Source organism: Nanorana parkeri, unplaced genomic scaffold (assembly GCF_000935625.1).
Source record: "Nanorana parkeri isolate BGI_ZX_2015 unplaced genomic scaffold, ASM93562v1 scaffold2094, whole genome shotgun sequence".
Classification (NCBI taxonomy): Eukaryota; Metazoa; Chordata; class Amphibia; order Anura; family Dicroglossidae; genus Nanorana; species Nanorana parkeri.
Window position 1 is genome coordinate 77,944 of NW_017308362.1, and position 15,927 is coordinate 93,870.

The 15,927-nt window shown below is 49.3% G+C and overlaps 1 protein-coding gene across 1 annotated transcript in view; it reads left to right on the forward strand.

Moving 5' to 3' along the window:
* The window catches only part of LOC108800661 (tubby protein-like), an 81,650-nt gene that overhangs the window by 38,075 nt on the left and 27,648 nt on the right, over positions 1 to 15,927 (forward strand). Inside the window, exons 9-10 of the mRNA XM_018572654.1 lie at positions 1,362 to 1,496; positions 13,974 to 14,087. Of these exons, the coding sequence (XP_018428156.1) occupies positions 1,362 to 1,496; positions 13,974 to 14,087 (249 nt within the window). The remainder of the gene's footprint in view (positions 1 to 1,361; positions 1,497 to 13,973; positions 14,088 to 15,927) is intronic.

Sequence of the window (15,927 nt, forward strand, 5' to 3'; positions counted from 1 at the left end):
ATGCAATAGGCTACAGTGATGTACAAAGGTGTTTACCATAGTAAGATCAGCTAGGATCCTACAGGGGTATACACTGAGTGGCCAGTTTATTATGACCATCTGACGTTTGTAGGCAAATTAGCTATAATTAGCTATAATTTCACGCTGAAGTTGCTAGAGGGCCAGACCCTTATAAATAGGGAAGCAGGTTGTTTACCACGACAGTAGAAGTGATTTTTTTCAGAAGATATGGGTAAACAACGCGATTTAACAGCCTTTGAAGGTGGGATGATTGTTGGCGCGAGCCATGGAACGAGTATCAGCAAAACAGCAGAATTCGTTAAATGTTCAAGAGGGGCTCATTGTTAAAGTGTTTATAGACTGGACTGTCAGCCGGAAATCTGGGTCTGAATGTGCGAATTGTGGCCGTCAGCGACTAGTCAATGTTAGGGCAGAACGGAGAGTGGCAAGACTGGTACAAGACAACAGAAGGGCAAAGGTGCAGTGTCAGATTCCTCGCATCACCTTTCAACATCTGGTGGAGTCACGAGGCGGCCCAACGAAGTACTGATGGGGTGGTCATAATAATCTGGCCACTCAGTGTATATCTTATTAACAGCGATGGGTGGGGAGACATCTTCTACATCTCCAAACAATGGATAATAATAAACCTTGTATATAGCAACAAGGTAGTGCCTGGCCTCTAGTGAATACAAATTACATATTATATCACGCCAATATGTTAACTGCTCCTCTTCCAAATCTACTTCTTAGAGTATACTTTATCTAAAAAAACAAGAAAGTAGAGGGCACATATAAATGTACATTACTGGTGGTTCTTACTGCTTACCTAAATAGGTGGCTGGGTCATGAGTATTTCTAAACCAGAGCAAATAACATTCATATGGAGTAAACCCCTCAAAGTATATCCAATGATCTCTCAGACCTGTGATTTTATAGAGAGAATAACACCTCTATGGGGAATTTTGAACTCTAGACGTCATCGACTATCTTTAGTATGCAGGTCAGGTCGGGGTACTATGGGTAGTACATCTCCAAGCGAGCTTCTTTACTGCTGGGACCTGCTATATGTGTGTTACCAGCACATTACACATTATTATTGCTGTTTATTGAATAAGCATGATAGTTCTACACATCACCTTTTTAAAACAATATGTTGCCTCACAAAGTAGTAAATTTGATTATATTACAATGAGATCTGTTAACAGTTTCCATATCTGCCTATGATTAGAAAATCCATTATTTCCTGTCAGTTTGAAGAGAAGGAATATGTTTGTGTCCATTTTTAGATATAAAAAAACGAAAAAATTAAGGCATTTATGTTAATATAACTCTCTGATTCTAAAATCCAAATTTTCCAGGTGTATCCAATCCTGCCATATCAGATGGAGCTCCTGCCAGCCCCCGCCTCAGTTCAGCTATCTGCTCGGACAGCTTCTCACGGACCACCAAGACTGATGTTGAACTAGAGAAGAAGGAGCCAGACCTCTATGGAGGTAAATTGTGGAACATTATTTTGCCATGAATAGTAAACCTGAGTTTGAGATTCGACCCTGATTAAAGTCCATTCACAGTAGGAGGTTATCACATGTTTCTCTGCTGATCTACTTGTATCTAAATTGGACCTCAACTCAAAAAATAAAGATTTGTTATCTTGTAGGGAATATCTAGAAATGTTAATTGTGCCTAAGCAGTGCACTGAAAGATTGACCTTTTCTTTTGTCTTGATTTCCTCCTGAAATATAATAATATATATAGTGACTTCCTGTGCCTCGGCAGTTCTGTGCCTTAAGCCTCATAACTGTATATTAAGGGGTCTATTCACTAAACTGCCGAAGGATCTAGCCGTAGCTTCGGCTGATCCTTCGGTTAGCTTCGACCCCAGGACCCCTTCTGTTCAGTAGAACCGAAGGGCTGCTGTACGGGCTAATTACTATAGCCCGTACAGCTCCCGTAGTTGGCCGAGCGGCTCAGTCGAGCCGAAGGCACATGCCTCGGCTCGACTGAGCCGAGGTGAAAACCGAAGCTGGCCGGCCATTGGCCGTCCGACAGCCTGCTTCTGACAGCTGGGCAGAGCCAGCCGTCATCTCACGGCCGGCCCCGGCCACTTGCAGAGAGATCAGTGTCCCTGGTTACCTGGTAACTAGGGTCGCTGATCTGTCTTTACTCTTCCGGATGCTCTGGAAGTCTAATACGGCTCCCGGCCGCCCAGGAGAGAAACACTTTCTCCCAGAAAGGTTTACTCTGCTCGATCGAGCAGAGTAAACCTTTCCTTGCAATCTGTTTTTTTTTCTGACATAGGGCCGCTCTCAGTCAGAAAAAACAAAAAGCCAGTATAGGAATACATAGCTAGATTCCTATTGGCTATTTCACTTTGCAATAGCCAATAGCAAACTAGATATTGCACCCGCCCACTGCTGCTGTCAATCAGCAGAGGGGGACCTGCAGTTCTCCATCAGGTCCCCTTCTGGTGATTGACAGCAGCAGAGGGCGGGTGCAAAAGCTAGTTTGCTATTGGCTATTGCAAAGGGAAATAGCCAACAGGAATCTAGCTATGCATTCCTATGGTGTTTTCTTTTTTTTTTATCCTGACGGCAGCATAACCGCGCGGCCAATAGAAAACAGTTGGGCCGAGCTAGCTGTCACTGCTAGCTCCGCCCAATCGTTTTCTATTTTATTAACTGTTTTTCTATTCTGCTCAGTACCACAGAGGTACCGGGCAGAATAGCCGACCCGAATGCCGCTCAGCAGCATTCCCCTATTCACTCACTGCTGTTCGGCATCTATGAGAATAGGCTGAACAGCAGCGAGTAGCCTGCCGGAGGTTCGGCTCAGCCGATCCAGATGTTGGATCAGCTGAGTCGAACTCCTTCTGCACTTCTGAGCATGTTTGGCCGACCGGAAGCCAGCCACATCAAGCCGATGTACGGCTGATTTTAGTTGGTGTTCGGCTCACTTCACTTCGGGTCGGTTATTCACTCGGCTGCATACGGCAGCTTTGTGAATAGACCCCTAAGTCTTCAGTGACAGATCATGTAAGATGATCATAGAGTTAGATTTGGAGATGTCACTTCTGTGCGGCTCCTAGCTGGAGAGGAAGCTGTATTTAACCATCAGCAGTGCAAGGAACTTCCTGCTTTTGTTCATTCATTCTGTGGATCTGTGATTTCTGAACCCAGGTTTGTAGATAATTTTTTTTCCCCTGGGGGTACTTCAGGGGATTTAGAGGCATCCTTGGGCACCCAGGTGAGAATAATAAGGTGGTGAACTGTGGAAGTGACTTTACACTTGAGCCTTCAATCCAGAGTGCAGGGGTCAGGAGTATGCATTGCACAGAGTGCAGGTGTTAGTAGTATGCAATGTACATAGTGCAGGGGACCGAAGTATATGCATACCTCCTTATGCATAGCCCAGCAGTACCACCTGTGCACACACATAGTATACATATACATAAACATGCACACTGTTTACATATACATACATGCATACACACACAATCAACTACCCCTCTGGTGACATAGCTGGCTGTCTCTCTGGTGGTCATGTGGCTGGCTGTCCCTTTGGTGGGGACATAGCTGGCTGTTCCTTCAAATGCTCCTGCTGGCAGAAAAGCGTGGGCTTGGTGCCTAGAAGGAGTCTGTGGCCTATGCCCTTTTTAAAGCCCCTCCTCATGTCTGGCTGCCCAGAAGCATAATGTCACACAGCCACAGACAACAGAGAAACATGGGTGGCAGTGGCATTGGGACCTGGGGCAACAGGCAAGAGAGGTAATGTATGTGTCCCGGGTGCCTGGCCTGACACCCATGCCACTTATGCTCCACTCTGAACCTCTCCTGCTGCTTTTTTAATATTCTCCCACCAGTCATTAGATCACCAGTCATCAGGGGGCAGCTCTGATATGAGGAATCAAAGCACTGTCTTTAACAAGATGGCTGCCCCCACAGACACACAGTGAAGGAGGCATGGTAAGTCAGTAATGGGGATAGATCAGCTGTAGGGAGCATATAGCCCAGGGCTATCCAGTAGGTGGAACCTTCTCTTGCAGCCTGTGAGGAAAGGGCCCGGTAGTTGTGGCCTTACATTCTGCAGGACTAAGCTGTCAATATTCTCTGGATCATCATCCTCATCGGGTGTTTTTACTTATAATTGGTAATATCCAGTTATATCGTGTGCATTTGGGAATGCATCCAGCATTTTTTTTAAATAATTAAAGGAGAACTATGAGATGAGTGATTTCCACTCACCTCATAGTTCTAGCCGACCTGTGACAATGAGACTGTCACAGGTCGGCTCAGTAGATCGGGAGGTGAGCGAACACATACCGGGTTCGCTCACCTCTCGATCCTATCACGGCTCTCTGCCGTGACAGGGGGAGGGGCTGGTTTCCCCTTTTCCCGCTCCGATCTGCTAGCGCTGACTGGCGGAACGGACGGGGGAGGGGAGGGGGCGGGTACAGTTGGCTCTGCCTCTAGATAGGCAGAGTCAGCTGTCACGCAGCTAGGCGGATCTCGACGTCCATGTCGGGATCCGCTCTGGCTGTGTAGTCTCAGTATACCGCGAGCTGTAGCTCGCGGTATACTGAGCTTAGGGTAACGGGAGGATGCTAGTGTGTGTCCTCCCGTTACCCTAAGGAGAACTATGGGGAAAAACACTGACCCCATAGTTCTCCTTTAACTGATCTGGCTAGAACTAGTTCCTGAACTATTCCACAGCTCTTACAATGAAGAAGCCTTTCCATACGCAAAGGTTAAACCTTCAGATTAGGGTGACCATTCGTCCCTGATTTCCGGGGACAGTCCCCGGATTGAGACGACTGCCCATGGACAAATTATGTCCCTGGAAATGTCCACGGAAACATAACATTTATAAACAAAAAGGTACTCACGTGATCCCTGGATCCACCGACAAGCGCAGCCTCTCATCTCCCACACTGTCAGAAGCTGCATACAGCGCGTGCCAGTTTAAATATACAGTGGGTGCTGTATGCAGCTTCTGAGAAGATACACTATTAGCGTAGCGGGGAAGCCGACTGCGCATTTTGCCTAGCTCCCACTATACTAATAGCGCAGCCTGTCAGAAGCTGTATACAGTGCGCACGGGTTTAAATAGTAACCGCCACACGCTGTATGCAGCTTCTGACAGTGTGGGAGACGGGAGGCTGTGCTAGTCGGTGGATCTAGGGATCAGGTGAGTATAAAGAAAAAAAAATTACTCCAAGGCAAAGAGACGAGAACAGCTTTTCATGGGCCGCTCAACATGCTCTAAATCTGTTTGATTTTAACAAGCAACTCAATGAGAGCGAGCATAAAACAGCCTTCCCAAAGTCTGCCTTAAAGGGGACCTGTGCCAGATACTAAGGATGCACCGATACTGGTGCTTCCGCTGGCATAGAGCCGGCTTCCTGGGCAATCTGATTGCCCGAGAAGCTGGCTCCATGTTGTCTGGCCGGCTTGATTGTGCTTGGCCCGAGAAACCGACTTCCCAGCCAAATCAGCATTGAACCGGCTACCCGGCCAATCAGGAAGCCGGACGGTGAGTAATTTCCCGCCTCCCAGCTTCCTGATTGTCCAGGAAGCCAGCTTGATGCTGAGTGGCTGCAAAGCTGGCTTCCCAGCCAATAAGTATCGAGCCAGCTGTTCAGCCGGCTCAATGCTGATTGGTCGGGAAGCCGGCTTCCCTGCCAATCAGTAAGGAGCTGGATGTTCAACTGGCTTGATGCTGATTGGCCGGGAAGCCAGCTTCTTGGACAATCAGCATGGAGCCGGCTTCCTGGACAATCAGGAAGCCGGGAGGCGGGTCATTACTCACTGCCCAGCTTCCTGATCGCACGGGAAGCTGGCTCCATGTTCCCCTATGGCACTGCAAGTCAGAGCAAATCTTCCTCTGACTGGAAGTTCCGGTATCGAGGAAGGTATCGGAGCATTTGGGCAAGTACGAGTACTCGCCCAAATACTCAGTATCAGCACCAATACCAATACTAGTATCAGTGCATATCTACCAAATACACTGCATATATAATTTGAGGAAAATATGCTAATAAAATAGTTTTTTTACCATTTGCCAATAAAAAAAAATGTCCCCGGATTTCACTTTAAAAATCTGGTCACCTTACTCCAGATGCAAAATGTGCCCCCTTGTCCTTTGCAATCATCTCGAAGTAAATAACTTTGCACTAAATTCACTATATGGACCATTTATGTATTTATACATGGTGAGCATGTCCCCCCTTAATCGCCTCTTCTCCAGAGAGAACAAATCCAGGTCAGTTAATCTTCCCTCATAGCTGAGCTCTTCCATCCCTCTTATGAGTTTAGTCGCCCTTCGATGCACTTTCTCCAGTTCCACAACATCCTTTTTGTGACCTGGTGCCCAAAACTGAACTGCATATTCCATTTGAGGTCTTACTAATGCTTTGTACAGGGGCAGGATGATATCTCTATCTCTGGAGTCTAGACCTCTTTTAATACAAGAAAGTATTTTGCTTGCTTTAGAAACTGCGGCTTGACATTGCATGCTGTTATTGAGTATATAGTGTACCAGAACACCCAGGTCCATCTCATTATTGACTCCCCCTGTTGTACTCTCCCTTGACTATATGACACATGCAGATTATTATTTCCCAAGTGCATAACATTTATCAACATTAACCCCTTCATGACTGGAGGCATACACTATAGACATGTGCACCTGCAAAAAAATTGTTTTGTTTTGTTTCAGAATCTTAATTATTTCGTTATTCGTGATTAATTTTGTACTATGCAGCAGTGGCGTAACAACCGGGGGGGGCGGGGAATATGGGGGGGGGGGCGAAAAAAAAATGTCTGCCCCGGGCGCCCATAACTCTGGTTACGCCACTGCTATGCAGTACTATGTATGAACAAATTTTCGCTGCAGCAAAGTGACATTAGACAAAAGAAAAAAAAATGACAAAAAGAGGAAAAAAGAGAGAGAGAAAGAAAAGAGACTTGTCAAAAACTGTCTTTGTTTTTTGTTCAATTAAAGGAAGTTTTCAAAAGTGTTTGTTTATTTTCTTTTAATTTAAGAACGGCATCTGGGTGCCTCCTTTATGAAAGGGGCTACACAGATGCAAATAAGCCCCCTGCCTGCAGAGCCCCACAACCACGGGGCCAGGGTTGTGGGGAAGAGGCCCTTTTCCTCATCAGTATGGGGACAAGGTGCTTTCCCGGGGGTTCCCCTCTGACAAAGCACCCTCCCCATGTCGAGGGCATGTGGCCCGGTATGGCGCAGTGAAGTCACCCGCCTTTCCTGCCCTGCCAGACTAGTGACCCGATTAGGGGGCTGGTTTGGAATTTTAGGGGGGACCCCACATTTTTGGGGCATTGGGATCCTCATTAAAATTCCTACCGGGCCTAAAGTGTCTGGTATAAATTGGGGGGGGGGCGTCTCTTCTGCCGACTGTAAAATTTGTCTAAGGTCACTTCGCTGCTACGAAAATTCACTTGTAACTATCACTCATTCATATATGCTACCGCTAATGAAAATTCTGATTTTTTTTTTTTTTTAAAGTAGATGCTTAACACAAAAAAACTTCATTCAGGACAGAAATTCGGATGCATCCAAAATTTCCATTATCGGAAATTCAGATTCGTACAAATTCGTTATTTCTGTGATTCTGAAAATCGGATGCATCCGATGGTACGAATTTCCGAAAATTAGTCTGAATTAGAATTTGGAACGAAACGAATCTCACATGTCTAGTACACTGTACGTGAGCAGCTATTTGGAACTCAGGGATGCCTGTAACTGCTGAGAATCAGCGGTTACCATTCATTAATGGATGCCTTAGTATTGAGGCATCCATTAATGAAAGAATTAAGCCGTTACAAATACAGAGTCACTATCAGCGATCCGATATTTGACAGATAAACTAGCAAAACGGTGTGCACACCGCTCTGCTATTTCAGTTTTGACATCTCTGTAGAGATCAGGACTTCCTGATATGTATAGGCTGTTTGTTACATTCTTCAGCACAGAAATATGTAGCAATATATTTCTATGCTGAAACAATGTATCAGACTTGTGATCATTCTGGGTACGATCAGAAACCTTAGGCCAGTGGTTCTCAACCTTTCTAGGGTCGGGACCCCTTGGTAACATTTGCCAAGTTGTGGTGACCCCCAAAGGTAAAATTTAGGGATGACGCGGCTGCTGAAGCGACATCTGGAGGCATGGCTGGAGAACTGACAATGCTGCGCTAGGAGAGAGCTGAGGAGGACTCTCACCTTGCACAGCGACCCACAGGTTGAGAACCACTGCTATAGGCAAAGACAGGACCGGGCTCTGCAGCTGGAACTAGATGAATTGGATTTAAAGTGTGTGGTTATATAACGTATGAGGTACATACTCCGCAGTACTGTCACTGATAGGGATGGGCTCAAGCATGTTTGCAGCTCCACGTGCCGAGCCCGCCAGGAAGCTGATAGCACGCAGTGCCAATCACAGGCACTGAGACATTTCCCGATCACTGCAGCTGCGGACCGTGAAAATGGAATGCATAGCTAGAGGTGTGTTTTACATATATTGTTTTGCTTGAATACATACATATTGCACCCGCCCTCTGCTGCTGTCAATCACTAGAAGGGGACCTGATGGAGAACTTCAGGTCCCCCTCTGCTGATTGGCAGCATCAGAGGGCGGGTGCAATAGAACTACGCTGTATTCCCGAGTGTGGCTCGGGGTTACCGCTTGGTTAACCCTGAGCCACACTTGGGAATACCAATGGATGCGCACGGAAATACTCCCCAAAAGAAGCTCCTGTACTAGTTCGGGCGTAGGGCGCTTTTCAGCGCTGAAATACGCCTAGGTGAGAACCATGCCCATAGGAAATTATGGGATTTCACTGCCTGAGCGTTTTTCAGCGACCAGCCGCAATGGGTCCACCACCAGAACCCCATGTGCCAGCACCGGAGAAGTTTACTGGTGAACGTACCAAGTTCCGTGCATTCCGGAACGCTTGTCAGCTCTACTTTTTGCTCCAACCCCGCACCTTTGTCACGGAACAAACCAAGGTGGGGTTCATTATTTCACTCCTATTAAACGAACCACAGGCTTGGGCCCACCGTCTCCTGGAACTATCAGACCCTCTCCTGGAGTCATCCAAGGGATTCATGGACGCCATGGCCCTGCTATATGATGACCCGCACCGGGTCTCGTCCGCTGAGACGGTTCTAATCTCACTTCACCAAGGTCGTCGACCTGTAGAAGACTATGTGGCGGAATTCAAGAGGTGGGGTTCCGACACAGAATGGAATCAGGCGGCACTCCGCCACCAGTTCCGCCTAGGATTATCAGATCCCCTGAAAGACGAGTTGGCACGAGTGGGAGTGCCCGATGTCCTGGATGAACTGATCCTACTGGCCATACGGATTGATCGTCGCCTCAGGGAACAAAGGACGGAGAGGGCTAGCCAGCCCCGTCCCACCTGGATGCTGCCTCGAGTTCCCGCAACCCTGCCAGCTTTTGGGCCTGGCCATTGACCATCACCATCGGGGGGAATCCCGGAACCTGCAGAACCCATGCAGATAGGTCTGTTGCGAGGCCCACTCACCCCAGAAGAGAAGGAGCGACGTCGCCAGCTGGATTTATGCCTGTATTGCGGTAGACCGGGACACTACGCACGAACCTGCCCCAACAAGAACCGTAAGTGGCCACTCACCAACCTCTCACCTGATTCTGGGTTGATGCGGATCTCCTCTCACCTTGTTGTTCCTGTGTCGTTACAGCTGCCCGGGAGGGTTCTCCATTCCCAGGCCATCCTTGATTCCGGAGCATGCAGCTGTTTCCTGGATCACAGATTCGCCATCCAGCACCAAATCCCCCTGCAACTCAAGCTCAAGGAATTACTCGTCCATCTGGCAGACGGCAGTCCTCCCAGTTCTGGACCTGTTACCCAGGAAACTATCCCCATCTCTGCTACCATCTCTTCCGGACACCGTGAACTACTCTGCTTGGACGTCATCTCATCCCCTCTGTCACCGATCATCCGAGGAATGCCGTGGTTCCAGGCTCATAACCCACACATTGATTGGGCCACAGGGACTGTCTCCTTTAATTCGGCTTATTGCAAACAGAACTGCCTACACTCAGAGGAGCCCCAGGGCCTGGCACTCTGCCAACCAGCCCCGGACCCAGAGCTACGTCGGAGGGTTCCCCGAGTCCACCATGACTTCCTCGATGTATTCGACAAACAAAGGGCAGATACGCTTCCTCCGCACCGGGTCTATGATTGCCCCATCGATCTACTACCTGGCCATCCCCTTCGGGCGCATTTTTCCTCTATCCGAACCAGAACTGGACCCTCAGGATATATATCGAGGATAACCTGAAGAAGGGTTTCATTCGCCCATCTACATCCCCGGCCGGGGCGGGAATCTTCTTAGTGGAGAAAAAAGATCGCACCCACCGTCCTTGTGTCGACTACCGGGAACTGAACAATATCACCATTAAGAACCGCTATTCTCTTCCCTTAATTCCGGAGTTGTTCCAGCGATTGCGCTCCGCAGCGATATTTACCAAACTTGATTTGCGGGGTGCCTACAATCTCGTGCGGATCCGGGAGGGGGACGAATGGAAAACGGCATTCCGTACTCGGTTCGGGCACTATGAATACCTTGTCATGCCCTTCGGGCTCTGCAACGCCCCGGCCACCTTCCAACACCTGGTGAACGATGTCTTCCATGATATCCTAGACCTTTTTGTCATTGTCTACCTTGATGACATCCTCATCTTCTCGGCCTCCCTGGATCTTCATCGCAACCACGTGAAACAGGTTCTCACCCGTCTCCGACAGCAGGGGCTATATGTTATAGCTGAGAAGTGCGAATTTGAGCGTCCATCAATCCAGTTTTTAGGGCTGGTTATCTCCCCCAGTGGCATCTCCATGGACCCTCAGAAGATATCGGCCATCTTGGATTGGCCTCCACCCATGGACAGGAAGGGTGTGCAGCGCTTCGTGGGTTTCGCAAACTTTTATCGGAGATTCATTCTGGATTTTTCCAAAATCGTCCTGCCTATCACACAGTTAACCAGGAAACTGAGTCATTTTCAGTGGTCTCAAGAGGCCCAGGCAGCCTTTACTCAGCTCAAGCTACAATTCACGTCCGCCCCGATCCTGAGGCACCCAGACCCCGAGCTGCCGTATGTCCTGGAAGTGGACGCCTCGGAAGCTGCAGTTGGGGCTGTCCTGTCCCAACGTCAGGGCGTGAAAAGCCTCCTGCACCCCGTGGCATATTTTTCCAGAAAACTAAGTGTGGCCGAGAGGAATTATGACGTTGGAGACCGGGAACTTCTAGCTATCAAATTGGCACTAGAAGAGTGGCGGTACCTACTGGAAGGAGCCGCCCACCCGGTTCTGATATATACAGACCACAAGAACCTGGAATACCTCCGGTCAGCAAAAAACGTCTGAGACAGCGGCAGACGCGGTGGGCGCTGTTCTTCTCTCGTTTCCAACTCCATATCACGTTCCGCCCTGGGTCACGCAACGGGAAAGCAGATGCGTTGTCCCGTATCTACACGGCACCAGAAACTCCGAAGAGACCAGACACCATCCTGCCAGTAACCCAGTTCCTGTTGTTGCAGCCTGACCTGGTTTCCCACATTCAGCAGGCATCCAGGATTTCACTGCCCTCGGACGAATCAGGAATGTCCCAGCAAGTTTATTTCCATGAGGATAGGATCTTCGTGCCCTCTAGTGCCCGCACAGCGGTCCTGGGGCACTGCCATGACGCACCACTGGCTGGTCATTTCGGAGCCCGCAAAACCACAGATCTGATACGACGGACATTTTGGTGGCCTTCCCTGGCAAAGGACTGCCTACAATACGTGGCGGCCTGCCCTCACTGTGCCCGCAACAAGGGACGGTCTTCCCAAGCCTGGGGCCTACTACGGCCACTCCAGATTCCGTCCCGTCTTTGGACTGCCATCTCCATGGATTTTATTGTGGATCTTCCGCCTTCCAAGAATTGCACGGCCATTTTCGTGGTGATTGACGGCCTATCCAAGATGGCCCACTTCATTCCATTACAGAAGGTTCCCACGGTCGAGATCCTAGCCCGCACATTCATCCGGGAGGTTGTGCGTCTTCATGGGGTCCCCACCGACGTGGTCTCTGACAGAGGGGTGCAATTCACCTCTAAGTTCTGGAAGGCTCTTTGTACAGCTCTGGGCATCCATCTGAGTTTCTCATCAGCTTACCATCCTCAGACCAATGGTCAGACAGAACGGACCAACCAAACTTTGGAGCAATACATCCGTTGCTTTTCCACCTTCTCCCAAGACAACTTGGTATCCCTGCTTCCATTAGCAGAGTTTGCATACAATAATGCCAGACATTCCACCACGGGCCAGTCACCTTTCTTTTCCAACTACGGCTTCCACCCAGCCTGTTTACCCACCCGGAGACTGGATTCGGCAGTCCCGGCTGCCCAAAAGACAGTGGACTTCCTCCACTCCAATATCATCCTGCTCCAATGGGCCATTTCCAAGGCCCAGGTTGCGGCCAAGGGCGCGTATGATCGTTCCCGCAGAGGGGATTTAACATTACAACCTGGAGATCTGGTGTGGCTGTCTACTCGGAACCTCAAACTGGCCTGCCCTTCCAGAAAATTGGGACCTCGGTATATCGGGCCTTTTCCGGTGGAACGCCAAATTAACCCAGCATCCTACCACCTGACCCTCCCGCCAGCCTATAGGATCCACCCTGTCTTTCACACCTCTTTATTGAAGCCAGTCCAGCCGGACATTTTTTCAGATCGCTCATCAGACATTCTGAATCCTGTGCTAATCGACGGAGAGGAGGAATACGAGGTGGAAGCGATTCTGGACTTTCGCAGGCGTAGGGGCAAACCGGCGCTTCCAGGCCGCGCAGGCGCAGACATTAGACGACCCGGCGGGGTCACGCGGCGTGACGTCACTACGCGGATATGTCCCGGTGACGTCACATGCGCATGCGCAATAGGCCATCCCAGGGCTATATAAGGCGCATCTGATCACTCATTCAGTGCTGAGTGACCTTCAGCCTGTGTGGATGTCTGTGTCTTGCTCCTGTTTCCTGGAAACCCTGTGATCTGGCTTAGTTCTGACGATTCTTTTGATTACCCCTTTGTACTGCCTGTGCCCGCCTGTTATCGACCCGGCTTGCGTTCTGACGACTCTTTTGGATTATCCTCTGTACTGCCTTTGCCCACCTGTTGCTAACCCGGCTTGTTCCTGACGATCCATTGGATTTTCTCCGGTACTGCTCGTGCCACCTGTGCTGGATCCAGTCTGCCTCCTAACTCCCCAGTTGGGTAACTTAACGGCCAACTGCTCCATCAGGTCTCTACTCATCAGAGCAACCCGGAGTCAGCACCCAGCACCCACGCACCCCCTGCCTGCGCACACTGTTTATCAACCCCAGTGGTCACAGACGGGGTTGCAAGGGAGGTCCTCCTCGTCAACTCGGGCCCACACCACAACCCTTACACTCAGTCATGAAGGGGTTACGGTCACACGATTTTCGTATAACGAGCACGCTCGCAAGACGAAAAGCAGCACGGCCCGAGGTGTGCAAGCGCACATTGCCCGCTGACCATTGCAATCATCTGCAAGCCCTCCCCTCAGCGGGGAGGACTTGCGATGATTGCAAGTACGATCTGCCTTTCCATGATGGGCAGGTCATATGAAATTGTAATCACCTTATAACCATCGCACAACGAAAGTCGTGCAATGGCTGTAAGGTGTATGGCTGCCTTTAGTTGCCCAACCGAGTTATTTCAGACATGTTGGCAGGTTAGGCTGACTGCACCTTGAAATTTTGTGTAGTACCAGACTGACAAAATAAATTCTGTAGTTTGGTGTATTTTTCCCAAGGTTTGTTGACTCCTGACCTCTGTGCATACAGTTTGTGTTATATGACAGATGCTTGTGATCAACCTATCTGTGACAATTGTGTTAATTGCATCTTCAATTAGGTGACATTTCAGATGAAGATTTCGAGGAGACCATTCTTGCAGACACCCGGCCTCTTACCTGCAAGAAGGAACCAGTCCCAGCCACAGCAAAGCAGAAGGGCAAGACAAGAGCAGGTGTGTGATCTCAAGTAACTCTGTAACCTCTCTTACAATAATATTTAACTTCATACAAGACGTAGAATGTACATTAACAAGTCTTTTAATGTTTAACAGCATTAGTACCAATAAAAGATGTTTTGTCTTACAATTTTTGGACCATGTTTGAATGCTGCTCTCTTCACAGTTTCTAGGTAAATTATTAAAGCAGAACTCCAGCCAACAGATCCATATACAGTTAAAATGCACTTACTGTTTAACACTATAATGATCGGCATTATTTCCTCCAACCATCCACATTTTTTGTAACACTATACCATACTAAGATTGCTATCAATTGATAGAAGCACTATGGTGAAAAATACTCAGAGGTTTCTCTAAAAGGTGGGGGCACCCAAAAAGTGTTTTATCTATTTGGTAACAGGCTCAACCTGCATGGCATCGGTGGTGTATGTTGTTTTGTGCTGCCCTAGGCAAGACTAAACTCGGGCACCCCCCAATCTAAATTTGCCCCACCCCTTCCTGTTTAAGACATTTTGCGTAACCTGTCAGTCGCTGGATATAGTGTGCACGCTGTATCCAGCTTCTGACAGGTTACTATTAGCGTAGCGAAGAACCCGTTGCGCCTTTTGCTTATCCTGTCAGAAGCTAGATACAACGAGCGCCTGTTTAAATAGTAGTGTTATCACTTCTGTCAGCGCCGGAGAGAAGAGGCTGAGCTCGTCAGTGGATTCGGGTAAGGATAATTTATTTGATTTATTTTTCCCTTAATGGCAGGTGAGGCCTCACTGATTTGGGGGCAGCGTTTTTTGAAACCCCATAGTTCTCCTTTAAAGAAAAAAAATACGAAAAAAAATCTTCCAGTGGGGGGCCTGGGCCTGGGACCTCAGTGGGGCCCCCCCAGCCTCAGGCTCTCGTGCAGCCGGCGGTAGGTCCACCCCCCATCCAGCATGACACACCCCTACCTCTTGACTCTTCTCAGCTGTCAAACTAGGAGACACGGCTGTGTTAACGCAGCAACGGCAGTGTCTGGTGGGCCTGGTAGGCGGGCGACACTGCCGTCGCCGCTTTATCACAGCCGCGTCTCCTTCCATGCGGGCTGGAAGGGGCACAGGGGGTGGGATGCCGCCAAGGGGACGCCTGCCCGTATGGTCAGTCCGCCCCGACTACAAATACATCATATTGCAAATCAGCTTAATTAAAAGGAGAGCTATGAGGTGAGTGCTTTTCACTCACCTCACAGTTCTAGCCAACCTGTGACAATGAGACTGCCACAAGTCGGCTCAGTAGATCGGGAGGTGAGCGAACACATACCGGCGTTCGCTCACCTCTGGATCACCTCTGGATTCCCCCCTCCGATTTGCCAGCACTGACTGGTGGAACGGACTGGGAGGGGGCGGGTACAGCTGGCTCTGCCTCTAGATAGGCAGAGCCAGCTGTCAGTCACGCAGCTGGGCGGTTCCCGGCACAATTGTCGGGATCCGCTTCAGCTGCGGCGTCTCAGTATACCGCGAGCTGCAGCTCGCGGTATACTGAGCCTAGGGTGACGGGAGGACGCTAGTTTGTGTCCTTCCGTTACCCTAAGGAGAACTATGGGGAAAAGACTTAACCCCATAGTTCTCCTTTAAAACCACCAGCTTCGAGAGCGCATGCGCGAGCTTGACCAAGATGGCCGCACGCTAATCAGCTCCGCGCCAGAACGGGAGAAAAACTGATCTTTACGGCAGATCACCGGACTCGTTTTCACCCCCGGTACAGATCCCTAGACTCGGGCTCCCACCGCCGATCGGTAACTACCGAGATGTCGCAGACGAGAAGTCGGGGTGGTAAGATGAATCAACCGACCCTCCACGAGGCC